The 20,841-nt window shown below is 41.8% G+C and overlaps 4 protein-coding genes across 4 annotated transcripts; all 4 read right to left on the reverse strand.

Annotated features, from left to right (window-relative positions):
* Positions 1 to 1,547: 1,547 nt before the first annotated feature.
* grem1a (gremlin 1a, DAN family BMP antagonist) lies at positions 1,548 to 2,087 on the reverse strand. The gene has a single exon (XM_070849280.1). The coding sequence runs from the start codon at positions 2,085 to 2,087 to the stop codon at positions 1,548 to 1,550; it is 540 nt and encodes a 179-aa protein (XP_070705381.1).
* A 384-nt stretch (positions 2,088 to 2,471) lies between these two features.
* On the reverse strand, positions 2,472 to 6,515 carry scg5 (secretogranin V). The gene is made up of 6 exons (XM_070849279.1): positions 6,489 to 6,515; positions 5,882 to 6,107; positions 4,917 to 5,066; positions 4,598 to 4,710; positions 3,803 to 3,856; positions 2,472 to 3,552 (listed from the first exon to the last, which is right to left on the reverse strand). The coding sequence occupies exons 2-6, from the start codon at positions 6,105 to 6,107 to the stop codon at positions 3,424 to 3,426; spliced, it is 672 nt and encodes a 223-aa protein (XP_070705380.1). The 5' UTR covers positions 6,489 to 6,515; the 3' UTR covers positions 2,472 to 3,423.
* A 336-nt stretch (positions 6,516 to 6,851) lies between these two features.
* Positions 6,852 to 9,807, reverse strand: LOC139218335 (rho GTPase-activating protein 11A-like). Its single transcript, XM_070849900.1, has 9 exons — positions 9,632 to 9,807; positions 9,435 to 9,531; positions 9,019 to 9,275; positions 8,513 to 8,664; positions 8,312 to 8,413; positions 8,075 to 8,248; positions 7,886 to 7,976; positions 7,319 to 7,505; positions 6,852 to 6,914 (listed from the first exon to the last, which is right to left on the reverse strand). The coding sequence occupies exons 1-8, from the start codon at positions 9,805 to 9,807 to the stop codon at positions 7,385 to 7,387; spliced, it is 1,170 nt and encodes a 389-aa protein (XP_070706001.1). The 3' UTR covers positions 6,852 to 6,914; positions 7,319 to 7,384.
* Positions 9,808 to 11,139: 1,332 nt separating this feature from the next.
* On the reverse strand, positions 11,140 to 14,033 carry actc1a (actin alpha cardiac muscle 1a). Its single transcript, XM_070849070.1, has 7 exons — positions 13,883 to 14,033; positions 13,631 to 13,759; positions 13,336 to 13,531; positions 13,065 to 13,226; positions 12,313 to 12,504; positions 11,512 to 11,693; positions 11,140 to 11,410 (listed from the first exon to the last, which is right to left on the reverse strand). The coding sequence occupies exons 1-7, from the start codon at positions 14,009 to 14,011 to the stop codon at positions 11,267 to 11,269; spliced, it is 1,134 nt and encodes a 377-aa protein (XP_070705171.1). The 5' UTR covers positions 14,012 to 14,033; the 3' UTR covers positions 11,140 to 11,266.
* Positions 14,034 to 20,841: the final 6,808 nt, after the last annotated feature.

Here is a 20,841-nt window from a genome sequence, read left to right on the forward strand (position 1 = left end):
TCTCTAAAGAGAGGTATCAGGCAGCTGGGGCGTTTTGTTCAAGTCTTCATCTCTGCAAAAAGTCACCATCGATGAGTGACCTACTCCCTAATGTGATAGGAACAAATGGCTTTTGTGGCCATGCTTTTGGCTGATCACTGTGTTTGGAAAAAGCCACATATGTGCAGGCTGATCACGTCAGCTTCTCTTGATAAATGAAAGTCTAGTCAGTCTGAAGTATTGAATTGTATTGAATTGTTGTTTGCAGATTAAAAGAGGCTCAGCTGTCAGTGAAGAGGATCACAGCAGAGAAGAAGGTGGAGACCAGGAAGATCAACCCCAACAGTCTGGTAAGGCAGGATTCAGTCAGTAGAGCTGATATACTGATGAGGCAAAGAGATATTTTTGTCCTCTGTTTATTTCTATGGGTAGAAACACGCCAGCAGACACTTTCTACACCAAGTTTTGAACATGCTATGCAGATAAATGCAAAGCAGATACAAAACCATGTTCTGTTTTGCTGTACTGATTGAATCTCAAGTCAAACCATATTTGACTCTCAACAGAAAGAGCGACTGCGCCAGAAAGAAGCCAGCATGTCTTCAACGTAAAAACCCTCAGGAGGTATAAAAATGTTGCAGTCACCATCCTCCCCAAGCTGGATCAGGCTGTCCCAGATGAACCCACGCACTCATCAAGACCACAACTTTATGTAATATATAATTTTCCTACCTAAATGTGTATTTAAATTTAAAAGATTGAAAAAAATCTTGTGCAATATGTAGACAAGAGAGAGAGCTTCAACTGTGTATAGATTCTGATATCACATTTACATTTTTCATTGATTCTGACATGTAAAGTTTCATCTTTTCAATACTTTCCCACAAATAAAATCACTGATCAGAAAAATATGTGATGTAATAACTTGGAAAAAGTTTTATTTACAAGCAACCGTATGATCAATGGTACACATGTTACACACAGTCATGAAACGAAGTGGCATTTGGCAGTGCAGGTTGTAAAAAAAAAAAAAAACTATACATGATCAGCTTATCATCCCACACAGTGGAAACCATACAACCATCCGATTCCTTTGAAGATGTGTCCTTTCTGATATGCGGCACATCCATTGATCTACATGTCTGCAACTAATAGGACATTAGAAATTGTTACAAACCAGCCTGCCTCAAGCTTAAACATGCCGTCTTTGGCTCTCAAGGTCATCACTTCACTTAACTAAACCATAAACTTTGGCAAAGTCCCTGCATGTAAGACCACAAGAAACTGACTTATTGGAAGCAATGACTGATTGCAGGTCAAGTGTCATCTTATGGGGAGTATGGCACCTGAATCAACCAGTCATGTATGTCGTCTATAATGAGAATCTGTGGATCTTCTCTCCATTATAATGATAAAATAAGGCTCAGGTAGGTTGCTCACCTTCCTATTTCCACTTTATTTTCGTGTGTCCTTTAAGCAAAATACAATTTCCATTTTTTAATCTTTGCAAAGCTGCTTTTCCCTCCAGTGGAAGAGGATATTATCGACCTGGGTGTGTTAGTTTGCGTCTAATCCGTATCTATTGTTGTGCAGCGGCACTGCTTTACGCGCTGGACCCGTTTCTTCCTGGTGCTGGGTGTCTGACCCGGGCAGAAGAGGGTGTAAGTGACGGTGCTGAATGTTTTGGGTTTGCAGGCGGAGCAGGACTGAAAAACGTCTCCGTCTTGGTAATTATGCCTCGGGATGTAGAAGGAGTTGCACTGTCCGTAGCAAAAGCGGTTGATGATGGTGCGGCTCAGGCAGCCCTCCTCGCGGAGGGTCTGTTTCAGCGGCTGGGTCTTGCACCAGTCCAGCCTCAGGTACCGACGCTCCGTGACGTGCAGCGCCTCCTGACTGGATTCCAGCACTTCGTCCGTCGAGGTTACAGGACCCGTCCCGCGGGAAATTAGTCCACTGATGGCGGGTTGTTGGCACCTATCCGATTCGTCTGGGTTGTATTTGTTCGGGTGTGGGAAAGCGCCTTGAAAGGTGGCAGCATCTGTGCTCCTCAGCGGGCTGAGCAGCAGCGCCACAACTGCTGCAGAGATCAGCACTGATGGAGTCTTCATCGCTGAAGTTGAAGGGAAAGAAACATACAAGTCAAGTCACTGATGGAGAGAGTTTTACGCACAGCCTTTACGCGCGCATTACGCACAGAGGACAAGATGATTTTGGAGTTAAGTTACCTGTTTATTCAAGCTCCTCACAAGAAAACTTTAACCAGTCAGACAGTTTAGAGCACGTGTTTCTTCTCCAGGTCCTGCCTCCTCTATAATGGCTTTATGAATGACACACTGAGGGCTTTTCTAAACTGTCTTGAGTTTCAGAGCTTCAGCAGAACACGCCTCCCCAGAACCCAGATCTTCAGTTCATCCATCTGAGAGGCTGAAAAAAAAATCTCAGACTCCAATCTTTTGTCAATGCAGATAAATCATTTATTTGACTTTACAGAACCAAAACATAACACAGCCATGTTTTCAAGATGAAGTGACCAAAGACAGATTCAGTGTCGGCTGTAAAGACTCACATTACTGCGGTATGACAAAGAGAACAGATACTAATCAGAATAAGATTTTGTAGATGTGCCATGCTACATAGTCCACAGTCATCCCTTACGTGACAAAGCAAAGCTACTACAATTCATGATTAACCTCTAAGAACATGTTCTGTGCTGAACCTTTTCTTCAGGACACAAAGGATGATTAGCTGGTCATATCAAGACATACAAAAATTAAACTTCAGAAACTTCAAAGTGTAAGTAAACTGATCTCTGTACAGTCATGAGTTATAATAACTGTCATTCAACATTCCTCCAAATCAATATATCTTTATACGTCTCATTATAATACAGTTGTAGATATACTGTACACTACCAGTCTTGTTTTTAACACACTGTATTTTAGCATTTTGGGTTTAATTGGTTGATGTTAGTGAACCTAGATTCATTTTTATCTCTTATGAATGACCAGCGTGTTTTCTCTCCAAGACGATCTTTCAAACTGTTTGACCTTTAAGCTGTCAAAACAAAGATTTTACATTTTGTCTGGCTTTTCTCTGTACTGAAATTTGCTCCCTATGATGACAGATGAGTGTCAGCGTTTCAATAAAGCCCTGCAATTCTGTCTCCGTGGACCAAATTAGATCGTAATGGTGCATTATGGTCTACCAATTAAGCCCATATGAGCACTAGTTATAGGACAGATACAGTATGTTGTGCCTAATTAGTGAACAGGAACTGGATCAATTAATATATTTTTAAAAAAAACAACAACAAAAGTATTTTCTTATTCCTCATTTTCTAGCACTTGCACTGAAGTTACAATTTCATTGCTTGTAAACCAAAATGCTTAAGTATGCAGTGTTAAAAACCTTTAACATTACAGTGAGTGTTGCGGGTGCAGGAGTTTAGGTCGTGGATTTGCTGGCAGCAGAGGCGGTCGGTGCCTCTTCCTCCTCTTCCTCAGAGAAGTGAGGGACAGATTTTTTGGCGACCACGTTGTCCAGCCTCTGGCCCATCAGATACGGGTTGACACTCTGCAGGGAGGCACACAGAAGTATGACTTTACATTCGGAGAGCATGGACATAAAGACTTGGCAGCTGACCGTACAGAAATAATCTGCAAACAAAAAATGTGTTTTATTACAAAAAAAAACCTAAAGTGAGATTCTTAGCAGTGACTTTAAGAGTGCACGGTCCCCTTCAGGGGTAAATGTGAGTGCTGGTGATGTGGTTTCTCAGACATAATCCTACAAAGGAAGAGGAAAACAACAACAAACACTATACCCTTTTTCTTCTTTTTGGTCCTCCCTTCAGTTTTTGGTACAAAAGCTCCTTGTTCTGAAAGGAAACGCAGGAAAAAAAACACTTCTTAGATATCAATGCATCATGTATCCGTCATTTTACAGCCAGTACCTTTGTTCCTAAGCAGTCAACAAATTGCCTGAATGGATTTTCAAGGAATAAAAACACTCAAAGGGGTGATTTCTTCAGGCCAAGATACAAGTTTTGTTTGATCTTTTAATAGTCAAAAGCTTTTCTTTCTTTCTTTCTTTTCATTTTGCTTTAAAGAACAGGCCGGCGTGGGTAGACCACGAGAAACCAAAGCTGTGCTGCTTGTTCCTAACATCCAGGAAAAGTTCAGATAGAATTTCTTTATTTCAAGAGTTAGACAATGAAACTACAATAAATTGTTATCATATTGCCAACGCTAATATTGAGTTTCTTTTAGTTTACACGAGAGGGCTGTAAGTTCAAGTTTTGATGACATCTAGTTCTCATTCACATCAAGTCTGAATGTCTTATGATTATAAGCTGCATTGAACAAAACAACCTGCCAAATGTGCAATATGTAAAAAAAAAAAAACAACAAAAAACAGGAGAATTCTGTGTTAACGAGGTGTTCAAGCATGGTGTTCATTTTCTGATAATATATATAATTTATATAATCGGAATTGGAATATCTTTGGGTTTGTGCTGTTATTTGGACAAAAACAAGCTCTCTGAACTACTAAGGGGCTCACCATTTCACCATTTGACTGATCTGTGATGAAAATATTTATTAGTTACAGTCCCACTCACCCACTTCGCCAGGGCTGGGTAGTCGTGCTCCGGGTCAAACAGGTGCTGGTGCTTCTGAAACTCTCTGCTGAACTCGGCCGTGTCCGGAGCATTTTCCAAACAGCCGTCCGCTGCTGTGAGATAGAGGAGATAAGAGAACCATATCTGTTCATCTGGACTGGTGGAAAACACCAGCAGTTCATCAAAAAGAGGTTAATGTACTGATGTCAGATGTCTGAAAAATAAAAGTAATAAAGACCAGAAAGGTTTGACACAGTGGCAGCATTAGCCCTGATTTTCACACTTAGTTTGTTCAGGAATGATTAGCACAAGTGTGTACCTGTCTTTCCCAGGGGACAGGGGTTTGGGGGGTCTGGGTATCCGTGGTCATCACTGAAGTCTTTGGGAACATTGTCGCCCGTCAGCTCGGCCACAATGTTGGGGATGTTGCCATAAGGGCCGAGGTGCTGCAGCCCCTCATGAGCACCACCTTGTGGAGGAAAACAAGCACTACAATCACCACAAAAACAACAGCAACAACAGCAGCAGCTGGGGGAAAAAAAAACAGCTTCATAATACAGGTGGAGTCATCAATGAAGCATTTTCAACCCAGGTCATGTCATATCAAACAACTATATTCTACATGTTTCACTAGCACAAGTCTACAAGTTTTTAGTAGTTGTTTCAGCCTCACGATAAAACCTCATCTGCATATTTACAGCATCTATTTCTGCAGACAAACCCTGATATGTGATTAATGACATGACTTGCTTTCAGCATTTGAATGGGCCTAAATCAATGCTGGATAAATCTGACACTGTTTTGATATTGGAGTCATTATTTCAGTCATTTTCTTTAAAGCAAAAATAACCAAGAATTCTCTGGTTTCAGCTTGTCAAACTTGAGGATTGGATGTTTTTCTAATCTGCATGACAGAAAATTGAATATTGTAGAGTTTTGGACTGTCAGTCAGATAAAATTAGCAATTTAAAGACATCAACTTGGACTCTGATTGTCATTTTTCTCTATTTTCTTACATTTCATAGACAGAATGATTAATAGGTCATCCATAGATGACTATTATCTCACTATAGTGTTACTATTTCATAAAAGAGTAACACTGGCCTGAAATGGAACTGAACCAGGATCATATGAATTATTACGTCTAAAGCAACGTTTGACACAAAAAAAAACATTTACCTGCAGGTGACCATTTAAAAAGTAACGTGAAAGAGAAAACCAGAGCACCCCCCCCCTTTAAATGTCTTTTTGGTTCACCTAACCCTCATCATGCACCCAGCATACCCTGTATGCTCTGAGGCCCGACGATGTTGGTGGCCTGATGTGCTGGATACTCCACCCTGGGCCGAGCGATGCCGAGCTGCTCCATGACGCCGTGCAGGAGCCTCTGGATGTCGGCCTCCGACACCTGGTCCGCCGTGCGGGGGCTGCGGGCCGGAGCCCCGCCGATCTGCAGGAGCAGGAAGAGGCCGAGCAACGACAACCGCACCGCCGAGCTCATGTCTGACATCTGCGGAGGGAAAACACACACACACACCAGTACAGGAGGTGGACGGCTGCGTGCTCCTGTCACATTCATCCTACAGGGTAATTAGATGGAGAGGGAGCAGTAGTGTGGACAGGAGTGATGGACTCTACATGTTTTCCTGTCACCTGTTATTACTGCTAATAGAAACTGTATCTAATTGGAATAAAGCCTCGGTGCGCCGCTCTCTGTGTAAACAGAGACAAGGCCGATGTAAATAGTCTATAAATAGCCTGCATATGTCTGTGGGGCAGAGAAAACGCCACCATTTATAATAAAAGCTCATTTATTCACGTTTCCTTCATCAAATGTGTGATCTTACTGCCAGAAAACATCACAGACTATTAATAATTGTTTTTCTCTTACCGTGCCCGAGCTGATGACGGAACCTGCCCACTGAGCGATACCTCTGTCAAGCTGGCCAGAATTACAGAACTCATTTCTGGTTTTCAAAATAAAAAAAAGCTTGTTCCACAAACGCGAAGAAAAAAAGGAATTTCGTAATCGGGTTCTCTCAAATTTAAAATTTATTTAGGGAACTTTTATGTTTTAGTTCTTTATCGTTGTTCTACAATAATTAGCCAACAAGCTTTGCTTCCCCTGGGTCATTTTACTTGTACTTTATTTTGGAGGAGGGAATCACCTCATTTCCTTTGTCATCATCGCTGTCTGTTATGCAACCTTGCTGAAGGATGCGATCCGCCTCACTTCACGGTTCAGATGCAGTTGCTAAGATACCAACAACCCCCCTCCTCCTCTCATTGGTTGTTACTCTGAGCCACAACAGCAGCACTGAACACAGAAGAACCAAAGTGTGGTCAAAACAAGTATTTCTAATCCACGAGGAAAGCTCTTCTTCTCAGACAGTCTTTTGCCAACTTAAGTGGATTACTTTTGTAACTAATTTAAAAAAAATTGGTTAAAAAACCCCCTAAACTTGGTATTTTTTTTCTTAATCTTCAACAGATACTTAAGATTTCAACAGACTAATCCCCGGGTAGGTGGTTTGATCCCCACCTCACATGAACCCCAGCTTGCTCCTGATGGACAAGTTAGTGCCAACAACTTTATTTACTTGATAGAAAAGTGAAAGTCCAATACAGCACCAGTCTGGGTTTGAAATCAAATAAATAGTCAAATACATAAAAATTCATTAAAATTTAGAATGTAACTTAAACTTTACGTCACTAAACCACCTTATAATCCAGAATGCTGCAATAGCGTGGAGCAAACCCCATGACAGCTTCTTAACATCCAACTCATTATAGTGAGATGCGTCTGCTCCAAGGTGTGAACTGCAGCCTCCCAACACCAGTGAGCACAGGAGAGCCGTCTGCATCTGGTCCCCTGGTGAACTTCGGGAAATGACCCAAACGCAGGTCTCTGAAAACAAAAAGGGACACAAACCAAAGAAGAAACTAAGAATTATGTCCATTAGATTTAAGATGTTGTCGTTTTTAACATGAAGTCACTGAAAAACTGTCAGCATGCTTCACATTTTCAGCATTCTGACTTTTACGGTTCAATTTTTGTTGATTTCTCCAGAACTGAATAATGTGAAGCATCCACGGTGACTAATGTACAGATGCATCATCAGTCACTATACTATCTAATGCAATCTCTCCAATCAGTTGTCACAAGAAGCAATGCTACATTCCACATTTTGTAGGAAGCAGGGAAATGAGAGGCTGATATAATCATTAGTTGGTTCTATAGTGTGTAGTAAAATTAGTAAAATTCATTTCCAAGCGTTCATAATTTACCTTTTCAGTCTCTCCTGTGGGGTCTTGCAGGCCTCTTTGTCAGCAGGAGCCGAACCGTCCAACAGAGCCGCTGCCGGCCTGAAACTTTGGTCTACAAACAATTTCAATCATCATTACGTTCTGTACCAAACAGAAAATGCACATCAATCCCAACCTGCGTCTTCCTTCATGTCTTCATGTTGTGTTCACCTGCACAAGGCATGCAGGTCCTAAACAGCAGGACGTTGGGGAAAGTCTCCAGGCCGAGGCTCCTCCTGAAGGCCGGCCTGTCTCCTGGGGCGGACCCCTGCCTCTGCTCAGAGACCCGAGGCCTGAGCTTTGACCTCCCCTGAATCCAGGGCACCGTCTTCACAGACTGCATCACTGAAGTATTAATTAAGGAGCTGTGAGCTGGGACCGTCACATCTAAAGGCTTGTGTGTAATACCTTTGAAACTGTGTCTTTTTTTATGTCCTCTCTTTGAGTCTTTCACAAGATGGAAATTCATCAGAAACTCCATGCTGTCCATCACAGCTTTAGGAATCACGCCTAGTAAACACAGAGAAGATCTGAGGGTTGCAGATATTCCAGTCGCACAAATACTCTTAAATGAATTATGGTACCAAAAGAAGATGACTGGTTTGTTACCGAATAACTGAGGGTTTTCAATGAAGGTGCGCAGGACCAGAACTCTGAGTTCAAGTCGCCCTTCAGACATTTCTGCCTTGTTGGGAGGCGGCAGAAGACACGGAGCAAAGACTGTGGCGACGTTGGAGCTGGTCATCAAGTTTTCAGAGCAGCTGAGAAAAAAACAAATGAAATTAAATCATTATGTGTGACTTGAAAATGTGTGAAGCCCTTTCTAAAAGGACGATATCCAATAATTGTAAAATAACTGTAAAAGAGAAAAAAAAAAATCTAAATTAAATCAAAAAGAAAAGACTCATCATTTAAAGCCAATTATACAGAGGGTGCAATCACCTTTAAATATCACTTTTTCTGGCATTAAGTAGTTTAAATATTGTGTTAAGTAACGATCCTGGTCATCTAATCCAATGACCTGATAAAAGCCCACTATTAACTCTGAAACGTGGACAGTCTGAAGTAATTTCATGTCATTTGAACACTCTTCGTCTATCAGTATTCTGACAAACCTCTGGGAGACTTTGGAGAGGAAGTCAAACAGGTAATGCAGACAGGAGCAGTTTCTGGCAGGCAGCAAACAGGACAGCAGCTGGAGGGCCGAGGTCCTGTCCTGCAGATTGGACAGCGCCTGGGCTTTGAGCAGGGCTGCGTGGTGCTCGGGGGGGAAAAGAGGCTCTGGCAGCTCCCTGCAAAACTGTTTGATGAGAGTTGCCACGTCATAGGGGAGGGCTGCGGACAGACACCCCTCGCCAGCATTCAGCTTGGCCTGAAACAGGCACAAGACAACAAAATGATTGGAGAATTTGCTCATTCACACATCCTACTGAGACAGATACAGCACCAGCGTCAGCTCAAACCGCTAGAGGACGCTTTTGCTCCACTTAGAAATTATATTCTTAAAGTCTACCAAAGGTCAGAATCATACCCTGAGGGCTCTGATGCGAGGAAGAGAGCCTGGCTTTCTGAACAGGCCTACAGTCCCAGCACGCTCCAGAAGAAATGAACAAGCCTCCACCAAGAAGCTGAGACATAACATGTTAAAAAAAAAAAAAAACAGTTAATCACTGACCTGCTGTCCTGGGTAACATCATAAACGTCCTAATCCGGCTGCAACCAACTCACCAGGGCACCAGTCCAAACTCAGGAATGTATCGCCTGGGTAAATTTTCCAGAGGGACACCAAAGGTCTTTGCTCCGCCGATGAACACTCTCTTCTTCTTTTTCTCAGAGCTCTTCACAGATATCCCATAAATAACCTGAAGGTGAAACTGAATCACATTGCTGTCTGTGACCTTCATCGTTTAGATACCACTGAGAGGATGCGAGAAACCACACAGTTGAGCAGCGTTTGACTGAAACACCATAAACTCTGGAAAATCACTTGTGAATGAAGGAGGCGGGATTTATTATGCTCATCCAGATCACCTGTGGCCCAGGTGACAAGGAAGTGAAGGGGGGGGGGGGGAGTGCTGTGTTCAGGTCACACGGGGAAAGTGGTAGAAATGAGTTTTTAATTTGAAAGTATCCTTCACCAAAGCTTTCATGTGCTGATGGAAGGTGGTGGAAAGTATTTTAACTCAAGTACAAATCTGAGTTACTTTATAGTTTATACTAGTTTATACCTCTACTGAACTCCATTTGAGAGGCTGATATTTTACTACTTTTCAGATTTTTCATACCTTTTCAGTCCAGTTAAAACCATGTTTCTACAGATTCTGCGATTTTGATTTTTTTGATTAACTGAAGGATTAAGTTTTCTTTTGTGGGTTTAGAAAATTCTTCTCCCTCTGAAGATAAGTAAACTATTTAAATCTGTTTAAACTATCTAGAACAGCTGGAAAAAAGCTTAAATCTGTCACAAACAGGCTGTTTCTCTCATGAAAGGTTGATGTTTCAGAGGCGTGTGGTTCTCACAGGACGGCCAAGCTACAAACATGATCATTTTTTATGATGATTTTTTTAGACCATGATGCATTGCTGTAGATTAACCCTTGGGGATGATTTTACTGCATCAAGAACACTTTTACTTTCTTCTTCTTCTTTAAGTACCACTTGAGAGGATGTCCACCCTGAGAAAAGAAAAATAAGTCTTAAAGGCTCAAACATCCAGCAACATTTAAAGTATAATAAATAACTTTATATTGTATTATGCATGATTTTATTCCAGCACTTTACGGTTTGATATTCTCACTTATACAGCCTTTTAAGTGAAGGTAACTACTATATTTTATTGAAAGAGGAAAATAATGTTTTTAAGGTGGAAGAAGTATCTTAATCATTATGTCTTGAGGCTTCAAACTCCCTTCAATTTCCTTCAAATTAGGATTCAAATTGAGTGAGGGTGTCAAGTCCTTACTTCTTTACGGTGAAGAAAAAGTCGTGTTTAAGAGTCAAAACTACAGAAACAACTCAGTTGTCGCAGAAAGAGTTGGTGTGTATTCTACAAATGTCGCTGGTTTGTTTCTTTCTTTATATAAATTTCATTTTATAAATCAGCACCTCACCTCATGATATCTTAATTTGGATTTCAACTTATTAAAACAGGAAATCAAGTTTAGCGAGGAAACGACTACAGATTATATGATGCGTTCATGGAAATGCTTAAATATTGAGACCCAAACTCCAGACTGTTACTGTTAAAGGCAGCTATTTTTATTACAACAGTACATGTATATACAGCAAAAGGTACAGTAGAAATACAGATATGGAAGGAAAGCTGGTGCAGTTGGTGTGGGGTTGTTGGTGCTGGTCGGAGATTTAGAAGCACTTCCTGTGGACGATGGAGGGGCCAGCCTCATCGTACTCCTGCTTGCTGATCCACATCTGCTGGAAGGTGGACAGGGAGGCCAGGATGGAGCCGCCGATCCAGACGGAGTATTTCCTCTCAGGGGGAGCGATGATCTACAGGGAGGAGCGGAGGGACAGGTTGGTACGAGAACAATCTCACAACAGCTTCCTGTCAACTGGATTAAGCCAGTCGGTGCTGGTCCATGAGGGCTCACCTTGATCTTCATGGTGCTGGGGGCCAGGGCGGTGATCTCCTTCTGCATGCGGTCAGCAATACCAGGGTACATGGTGGTACCACCGGACAGCACGTTGTTGGCGTACAGGTCCTTACGGATGTCGATGTCACACTTCATGATGCTGTTGTAGGCGGTCTCATGGATGCCAGCAGACTCCATACCTGGGCAGGTGGAAGGAGAGGGGAGAGTTTTTATACGTCAGACTGACAGCACATGCATGCTAATACAGAGATAATGATAATGATAATGATAATAATAGCACCCTTCAAACATAAACATACACAGTGCTTTACACTAAAACAAATAACTAGTGTGTAAAATATAACAAATAGTGAAAAAATGTTGATTAAAATAAAGCACGAGTTAAAAAAAAATGTCTATATTTTTTCTTAATGTGTTTTTATATTTCAGTGTCTTCTTTAAAAAATATTCTTAAAACAAATTTTTATGGCAAGACCTTACTGTAACCCCTAATTATCACTTGCAAGCAGCATATAAACATTTAATGACCAGATTAATTTGAGATACACATTTGATAGGATTCCTTTTTCATGCTTTACTTTAATCTAAATTTCAGGTCACATTATTCTTTTTGTCTGCTGGTGTCTTATTCTGTGTGAACATTCAGATTCTAAGTGAAATTGTTGGCTTCTATCTGTTATTCCTCTCCTGGCATCTAGGTAGAGTAAGCTCACTGGAACCATGCACATGAACCACAACCAGGCAGAAATGAGACCTGCAGACTGCAGGTCAGATTTGGGCCCAGCTGGCAGGTCTCACCGATGAAGGAGGGCTGGAACAGGGTCTCAGGGCAGCGGAAACGCTCGTTGCCGATGGTGATGACCTGACCGTCGGGCAGCTCGTAGCTCTTCTCCAGGGAGGAGGAGGAGGCCGCGGTGGCCATCTCGTTCTCGAAGTCCAGAGCAACGTAGCACAGCTTCTCCTTGATGTCCCTCACGATCTCACGCTCAGCTGCAGGGAGGAAATGTCACACTTTAGTCTCACTGGACAGCAAACAGTGCAACACTATGATTGATACATAACCCTAAAACAGTCTTGTGTGCTCATTTCTGCAGATTAAAGTTCAGCACTTCATTTTTCTTTGTGATAAAGTGATAAAATATAATTTTCTTTCATTTTTTTTTTTGTTTTTCTTTTGCTGCTATGTCATCACCAGTTGGCGATGGTAGCTCATGTTAAAGTGAGACTGACTTTTAAAATAATAAAAGACTGTTGTACAGCAGTTGTACAGATCTGCGCAAAAATTATGTGTGAAAAGAACCGTTGCTTTTTCATTTTTCCGCAGACTAAATTGCTTTTTCTTCGCTGTCTTTAACAGTGGTGGAAAAGCAGATAACAACAGGAATCTTTTAGTTCAGTTCCTGGGACTAAAAGTTCTAGATACTACATGTGGAAACACGGCTTTTGAAACTTTTAAAATAAGAATGAACTCATTAGGAAGTAAAGCATGCGAGTACTCCTGCTCATGGTAATTGTCACAGTGGCTAACTTTTGTCTCCAGGCCTTCTTACCAGTGGTGACGAAGGAGTAGCCACGCTCAGTCAGGATCTTCATCAGGTAGTCAGTCAGGTCGCGACCGGCCAGATCCAGACGCATGATAGCGTGGGGCAGAGCATAACCCTCATAGATGGGCACGTTGTGGGTCACACCGTCACCAGAGTCCAGCACAATACCTGTTCAGAAAAAGCAGCCTTTTGTCAGAGGACGGCACACAAAGCATGCGTTTTTATCTGCCTGCGCGCTGATGCTGTCATGGAGTTTAAGTCCTTGGTGGAGACTCACCAGTGGTACGACCGGAAGCGTACAGGGACAGCACAGCCTGAATAGCCACATACATGGCAGGGACGTTGAAGGTCTCAAACATGATCTGGGTCATCTTCTCCCTGTTGGCCTTGGGGTTGAGGGGGGCCTCAGTCAGCAGAGTGGGGTGCTCCTCTGGGGCCACACGGAGCTCATTGTAGAAGGTGTGGTGCCAGATCTGTGAAAGAGGAACAGGGAGGAAGTATATCAGGCACTTAATTTCACATAGTAGATGGACAATGATATTTCTGATGTTCTTCATGTCCCACAATCTCACCTTCTCCATGTCGTCCCAGTTGGTGATGATGCCGTGCTCGATGGGGTACTTCAGAGTCAGGATACCCCTCTTGCTCTGGGCCTCGTCTCCCACATAGCTGTCCTTCTGACCCATACCCACCATCACACCCTGAGAACGAAGCAAACACATCTCAGAACCTCAGGAAGGAGGACGAGCGCAGACAGACAGCCTGTGATAAAAGCTACAGAAATGTAATCTTTCAGAAACTCGTGGCCGCTTCAGGATTCCTACCTGGTGACGGGGGCGTCCAACGATGGATGGGAAGACAGCACGGGGAGCGTCATCACCGGCAAACCCAGCCTTGACCAGGCCAGAGCCGTTGTCGCACACCAGGGCGGTGGTCTCGTCGTCGTCACACATGTTTGGTCTTTTCTGGGCTGGCCTTCTGTGCGACAGAGAGGATGGAAACGTTAGCTAGTGATACACACAGGAAAGGTGTTATTTTAACTTAATCATGAACTCTATTTGACAGCGTTTAGATCAAAACACTGAACATAGTTTGCTCTCTTCAAGGCTCTTAAGAAAGTTTCAATTTTACTTTTTCAAGTCAACCAACCACATTTAACCTATTGTGTTTAAATGTGTAATATTTCCATTGAAAATCTGAGATAAAAAAATAAAACCATGCCATTGTGAGAAACAATGTAGCACCATGTTCAGTATGGAGACACCTCTTAGGGCTCTAATCTCCCCTCTGAGTCTCACAGCTGCGTGGAAAGCCAAAACGGGACATGACTCGACCCCCCACTCACACTCACGGGTCTATTTTCAGCCTGGGGACCCTTGTCACCCACCTCCACCCCCACAAACCCTCCTCCATATCTCATCGTTAAGCCAGAGCCAGTTAACAGCTGAGGCGGTGTGTCTTTTGACAAGTGGCAGTGGAGGCCTGGGTGTCTCCTCAGCTGTCGCCACATAGTGGACTCCTCTGTTTGGAGCCAGACCATGTGGTCTGATCCCTCCAGGATGTCCAGCCACAGTCTGCATCCCAAGTGTGAGCATCCTCTCCTTCAGGGGGAGGCTGTAGGTTCGGTTTAAATGACTGCTGTAGGATTCTACGTCACATCTTTTATAGAAATGGAGTTTTTCAAACCTTATAAGATTTGAATGCACTGCTGGAAAATGTATAATTTCTGTCAACTCTTAAATCCTTCCTGTGAGATTGTCCAACAAGATGAAACATTAAGCCAAAATTGTTCTCTTTTATTTTTTTTTAATTAATTCTGCAAATCCATGCCAGTCGTGGTTCATCTCTGACCAGAGATAAAGTACAAGAGTCTCTTAATCAAATTTGAATTTGCAGGTATTTCTTATTTGATACCCACAATTAAACATAGTCTTGTCATTTTCAGGTCATACAATTTGCTGGCTGTTATGTGCAAAATTATTTAAGAGGCCATTTGCATTAGTGTGCCACACTGGATTTAAAAAGCTACTATGACTTCATTATTTAACCATTTCTGTTTAAATCAACCAGGAAAGCCTCAAAGAGATTAAATTATTTTTTTTGAAAAATGCGCTGACCAAGATCAGACTAGATTTTGTTCATTGATAGTTTCATTGGATAATTTTCAGGTTCCCAGAGCTTTAAAAGGCTACTTCAGGGGATTTTCATCCTTGTCATGAAAATATTCTGTAAGTGGTGTTTGGTTCTTTTTGGTATTTCAACAAACTTACTGATATTATGTATTTAATTTAAAGGTATATCAATATTGATTGAAAGTAATTACTTTTCCAGGTTGAATCAAAGCTGACTCAGAGCTTCCTGCATGCTACTCCACAGGAAGCATCCCATCTCTGCATCCTAAACCTCAGAGTCTTTTCCTAGTCTGCAGGTCACTGTTAATGAATCTGGCCTCTGGCCCTTCCATGTTTTTGCAACACTCTCTGAACTGTTCATCACCACCAGTTTTCCTTTTTTTCTCTCCTTTTCTGTCTACTTCTTCCACCCCTCTTACACTCAGCTCCCATCCCAACAGCATCAACATCATCGACTCTGATCACAAAACACAAAAACAGCTTCAAACTGTAAGATATATATCCATGTTGTGGCAGTAATATGTCCTACAGCAGCAGCGTCTACTCATCTTCCCTGATCCCTACGGTCCAGAAACCAACAGCTGAAATGAAAGAAGGCTGCAAAGGCACTCACCAAGTTGTAACCACAAGACTGGAGTTTCCACTGGGACAAAGGGCGAGGGTGCGAGGGGGTCCTTAAATATGCCCCGCCGTCCTGAGGCTGAGGGCCGGTGGGCGGGCTCAGGAGTTCACACAAGCCCAAATTAAGTGCTGCGAAGCAAAATGGTTCAGTAAAGTGGATCCTGTGTCAGGGATGCCACCAAACTGGAGAGATGTTGCCTTGGAGACAAAAGGCAGTGGACAGAAGTAAAGATCAGTGGGATGTTTCATGAAGAATTTTGATGATAAAGGATGTTAAAAAGTTGTGATTGATAATGTTTGCTTTTACAGTACAGTCTGTGCTGAATTTCAGAGTGACTCAGAAGCTCAGAGATATTCTCAAATTGTAATGTGCACATTTGAGACAAATATATTTGGTTTGATTATTAGAATTCTGTATCATATTTGTTATCCACTTATTGGACTTTAGTGTATTATTGTTATTTTAGGTGTCAAATTATGTGCGTGGGTTCTTCTAAAATTAATTCAAATCGACTTACTCCCTTTACATCCCAGAAAGCCCTCAACTGGAATGTTAATACCATGGTAAGTTCAGATTCATGCCCCATACATAGCAGCATCTGTCTCCCACTCATACTTTGTTGACTTGCCCTTCAGTTCCCTGAGGATGTGTTAATATGACTAAGCTCAAACAGGGCACTGGGGATGTGGTGCTGTGATGGTAATCTGAGATCTTGTCTGAGCAGCCTGGTTAAGGAGCTGTCTAAGGGGACCTGCCAGTGACAGCTTGCCAGTGTTGTGGCATGTCGAAGGAAGGAGGAGGGGGCCAAAAACATGCCAGACAGCTGAGAGGCAATACTCTGAAAGGGGGTGGGATGGAGCCGAGGCCAGAGAACAGACCTCCAGCAGACGACAGATCTCTGGGACGGCCTGTGCAGGGAGCGACGAGCGGTGATTCTGAGCTCTGATTGGTTCCAGTGTCTCCTTTTAGGGAAATGGAGTGTAACAGGTGCCAGTGGCTGCGTGTCGCCACAGACTGCGGCGAGAGCTCATACTCCTTATTGGTCACCCTGTACTGCCCCCAGAGTGCCTGCGTCCCCATGCTAGAGCCCTATCAGGCCACTGTGAGTGCAATAAGAATGTAAATACCCCCCCGCACCATCAACACTTTGAAATATTCCATTTGCAGCCATGTGCTGTAATGTACCTCAGGGAGAGACGCTACTAACCTACTTATCTATTTCTATTCCAAGCTTTTACATAACAGAGACCTGAGCTACTTTCACATCATATATCTTTGTCAACTCATAACTATTACTAAAGTTTTGGGGGGAAATTCCTGGTGAATCGTTACAGTCTGCATAGGTTTTTTGTATTTTGCAAAGAGGCTCAATTAACAAAATGATCAAATGATCAAATGATCAAATATTCAGATCAGATATTAAATCCACTTTTCACTGTTGCCTGAAAAAAATCACTTTCCATTATCAAATGATTGTTGTTAATTTTCTGTTGATCAGCCAACTATTTCAGCTCTACGGTGATCTCAGTCACCCAGAATCTACATCCTGAAGAGAAAATGAGAGGCAGACAATGTACGACAATATGAAATATAAATTAGTCAGACAGTATACCACAAAGAGAACAACACAGAGGGTGACATGATTGTAACTTAAGTTGAAATCAACAGAGAATTTGGGGATTATTTGCTTATGGGACATGAAGCTTTATGTACTTTCTGTGTCAGTGACGTAATCCAGAAATTTGGATCATCAGGCCAACAAATGAGAAATATCCTGCAGAAAAGTAAGATTTTACGAATACAACTCTAAGAAATAAAGCCACGTGACCGTCCTCTATTGAAGCTGGACGTACTACACTACATGTGGATTATGTACGGGCATATCTTAACTCAAGTGTTGTTCTTCTTGCCACTGCAAGCTTTCTATATATATACTTTTTTACAGCAGCAGCAGCAGCAGCAGCAGCAGCAGCAGCAGCAGCAGCAGCAGCAGCAGTAGAGATCACAGACCTCCAGGAGTCTTTTGCCCTCTGATGGCCTTCATCATCAGTTAGCAATGAGAGAAGTTCACCTAAGTGAAACTAACAATAAACACTCCACATTACAAGTAAACTCAATATTTACACAAGTACTAATCTATTTTCAGTAAATTATCGACTTAAAGTATTGAAAGAAAAAGTACAGCTGTCAGTTTTTTATGTTAGTGGATCATTTCTTATTATAACTGCAGGTCACCTTAAGCTTTATTGTGGTATTTGGTTGTAGTGTAGCTAACTAGTCCTGCTTCATATGCTGTTGGGTATTAAATCTATTACTATGCATCGTATCTTATAAACTGATCATATGTTTTGCTTGTGAAATTATATTCTGAAAAGTGACCCGTAGCTATAGCTATTAAATAATGAGTGAAACATACAAAATGTAGTGGAGTACAAATGTCCAATAGCAGGAAATGAAAATTCTAAGGTAAAGTACCTCAAAATCTTACCTAAGTACTTTTGTGATAAAAATGCTTAGATACTTTCCAGCTTAGCGTCATTAATAGTTTGTTTGAGTGATTCTGACTGAGCTGATAATATCAACACCAACCATACAAATGTAGAATTTGACTAATTACTGCTACATGTGTCTCAAGTGACTCTCTTGTTCACTAAGGGGAAAACTTCTGCACATTTTTTAGCAGAAAGTAGGAGGCAGAAACATCACGTTAGTTTTGGGATGAAACCGGTGCTGTGTTTTGTCAACAGGCCCCTTCGTGTCAGTGTAGCACTTTTTGGCAGAGTCCTATCTTTATCACCAGGTCTTTATCAGGATAAAGCGGATCGGTCTGAAATGGGTCATGGTTTTGAGGGACATTCATCCTTATAAGGACACGTAGGAAGCACGCGGTTTGTCTGCCTTGACAGCTGCCCCCTCTGCACCGCAAACCCCCCCTATCCCACACACACACCTCCTTCGACACACTCTCTCTCACACACTCTATCTCTCTCTCTCTCGCTCTATCTCACACACACACATGCACACACTTCAGCAGCTGCTAGCAGCAATTGCTTTTTAGCAGTCTGCCCTGCTCAGACAGTGGTTTGTTCATCATTCATATTTCAGTGTTACAATACATATTTTTGCTGAGATGACAATAAAAAAGACAAAATTAATCTGGTGCATTTTGTGCCACATTGTCTGCAAAGTTTGACACGTGTTATTTCTGTCATCTGAGAGACCCTTTCATCCAACATTGTACAAAAAGAGAAACCAAAAACTATGTAAGCTTTTCCTGATATTTGAATGAAAAGAAATCCTACAACTCCTCTGCTCTTCTACAACTCTTCTCCCCTTCTTTGTCACTGCAGAGGAGTTCATTTCATAACCAGTCACCAACAATGAGGATGCATTGCTGTCCTTGGCACCAAGCAGCCGCTATGGTAATGTGCCACATGCCTGCTGTAAACAGCTGATGGCTCAATGTTTGACAAACTGCGTGCTGGTTGACATGTTAATCAGAACAATCACATCAGCAGCTATTTTGTCACTGTAAATCATTATACCAGAGGTGGAGAAAGGAGATATGAGACAGCGGAAACAACAAAAACAACACTACATGAGGGCAGTGAGAGTAAACCAAAACAGTAAAGGTGGTCACTATGAAGCTTCGTAAAGCCCAGCGAAACCACAGGTTTAAATGATTTCTTTGTAGGTTCATCACTACATAAGACTGATTCCATTGTCACATTGTTTTCATATTGTCATTTGATAATTTGTTGTTATAGAAAATATCAAATAGACATAAACATTTCTGATAAAGATCCCAGGACATATTTACCAAGTAGTCTTAAAATTTCATGGTACTAGGCCGACACAGGATATGTTAATATAATATATCTCTGATAAACTAATATTGGACGATAATAATGGCGCTCTGATTCTTCTTATATTTTGATCAATTTTTTAAATTCCAATATTTTCCAGGAATTGTTTATGAAACCAATCAAATACTTTAACTCCAGCTCTCAGGATTCAGTGAGTTTTTAGGAATAAAACACAATGATTAAACACTGGTTAATTTAAGTTTAGGTTTACTATACATGGCCAGAAACAATCGGTCGTCCATGAAGCCGTTCCCTTCGGTATCGCTGTGTTCTGAACGTACAGGGTGTGTTTTACTGAGTGCTGAGACCTGTGTAGAGCAGACACCATCAAGCACTGCCAGCCGTTTCTCAGATAATATCAGCTCTATAAATATATGGGGTGAAAGTTTCCATGTCAGTGCTCCTTTGTCCCGTGCCATGAGGGGATCTACAGGCCCACAGGTGTGTGTGGTTTGTGTGGTTTGTGTGTGTGTGTGTGTGTGTGTGTGAGAGAGTGTTTGAGGGGTCCTGAGTTAGACGGGGAGCTGCATTTGGGGATGAAAGATCAAAAGAGATAACAAAGACCACACACATTTAATGTTTTAAGTCCCTATAAAATTGGGTATGTCAACATACACAGAATATAACTCCAATGTTAAATTCCTGAAGTTTCCCTAAACTTTGAAGCAAACCACAGTCTCAACATTAGGTTGACCTTAATCATGGGTTTGGGGTAACTAAAAGTACCCTTTAGGGCACAACTGGGCAAATAAAAAGGCACAATTTTTTACTGTAAGAGATAATAAAATAATAACCACAGAAGATAATAAATCTTAACTCTGCAACAGTCCAGTGTGAAAAAAAAGTACAGTATAACGTACTAACTAACGTGTATATTTAAACATCACATCTTCAGTCCTATTGAACTTCTCTATCCACACATTGATTAATATATTTAAGTTATTAAGGTGGAGGAATATATGTGTGTGTGTGTGTGTGTGTGTGTGTGTGTGTGTGAGTGTAAATTTGTCAAATTGTAAGACCACAAAATAATAATGAATGATTAAAAGAGATGTGGTGAACGTGAAGTGCGTGAAGTAACTTAACGCGTGACGTCTCAACTTTACGTTTCCTCAACGTCTCATTACATTGGCTGAGCCATAGCAACCGAGATGAGTCCATAG

The sequence above is a fragment of the Pempheris klunzingeri genome, chromosome 18, assembly GCF_042242105.1.
Source record: "Pempheris klunzingeri isolate RE-2024b chromosome 18, fPemKlu1.hap1, whole genome shotgun sequence".
Classification (NCBI taxonomy): Eukaryota; Metazoa; Chordata; class Actinopteri; order Acropomatiformes; family Pempheridae; genus Pempheris; species Pempheris klunzingeri.

Excerpts from the sequence above, each read along its gene's own strand:
- grem1a (XM_070849280.1), bottom strand. The coding sequence starts at position 2,087 with ATGAAGACTCCATCAGTGCTGATCTCTGCAGCAGTTGTGGCGCTGCTG.
- scg5 (XM_070849279.1), bottom strand. The coding sequence starts at position 6,107 with ATGTCAGACATGAGCTCGGCGGTGCGGTTGTCGTTGCTCGGCCTCTTC. Across the intron at positions 4,711-4,916 it reads CTGTCCCCTGGGAAAGACAG|CAGCGGACGGCTGTTTGGAA; the intron begins GTACACACTTGT and ends TCTATCTCACAG. Across the intron at positions 3,857-4,597 it reads ACCCAGCCCTGGCGAAGTGG|AACAAGGAGCTTTTGTACCA; the intron begins GTGAGTGGGACT and ends GTTTCCTTTCAG.
- LOC139218335 (XM_070849900.1), bottom strand. The coding sequence starts at position 9,807 with ATGAAGGTCACAGACAGCAATGTGATTCAGTTTCACCTTCAGGTTATT. Across the intron at positions 9,532-9,631 it reads GAGTTTGGACTGGTGCCCTG|CTTCTTGGTGGAGGCTTGTT; the intron begins GTGAGTTGGTTG and ends GTTATGTCTCAG. Across the intron at positions 7,506-7,885 it reads CCACAGGAGAGACTGAAAAG|AGACCTGCGTTTGGGTCATT; the intron begins GTAAATTATGAA and ends TTTTGTTTTCAG.
- actc1a (XM_070849070.1), bottom strand. The coding sequence starts at position 14,011 with ATGTGTGACGACGACGAGACCACCGCCCTGGTGTGCGACAACGGCTCT. Across the intron at positions 13,227-13,335 it reads CGCTTCCGGTCGTACCACTG|GTATTGTGCTGGACTCTGGT; the intron begins GTGAGTCTCCAC and ends TTTTCTGAACAG. Across the intron at positions 11,411-11,511 it reads CCAGCACCATGAAGATCAAG|ATCATCGCTCCCCCTGAGAG; the intron begins GTGAGCCCTCAT and ends TCCTCCCTGTAG.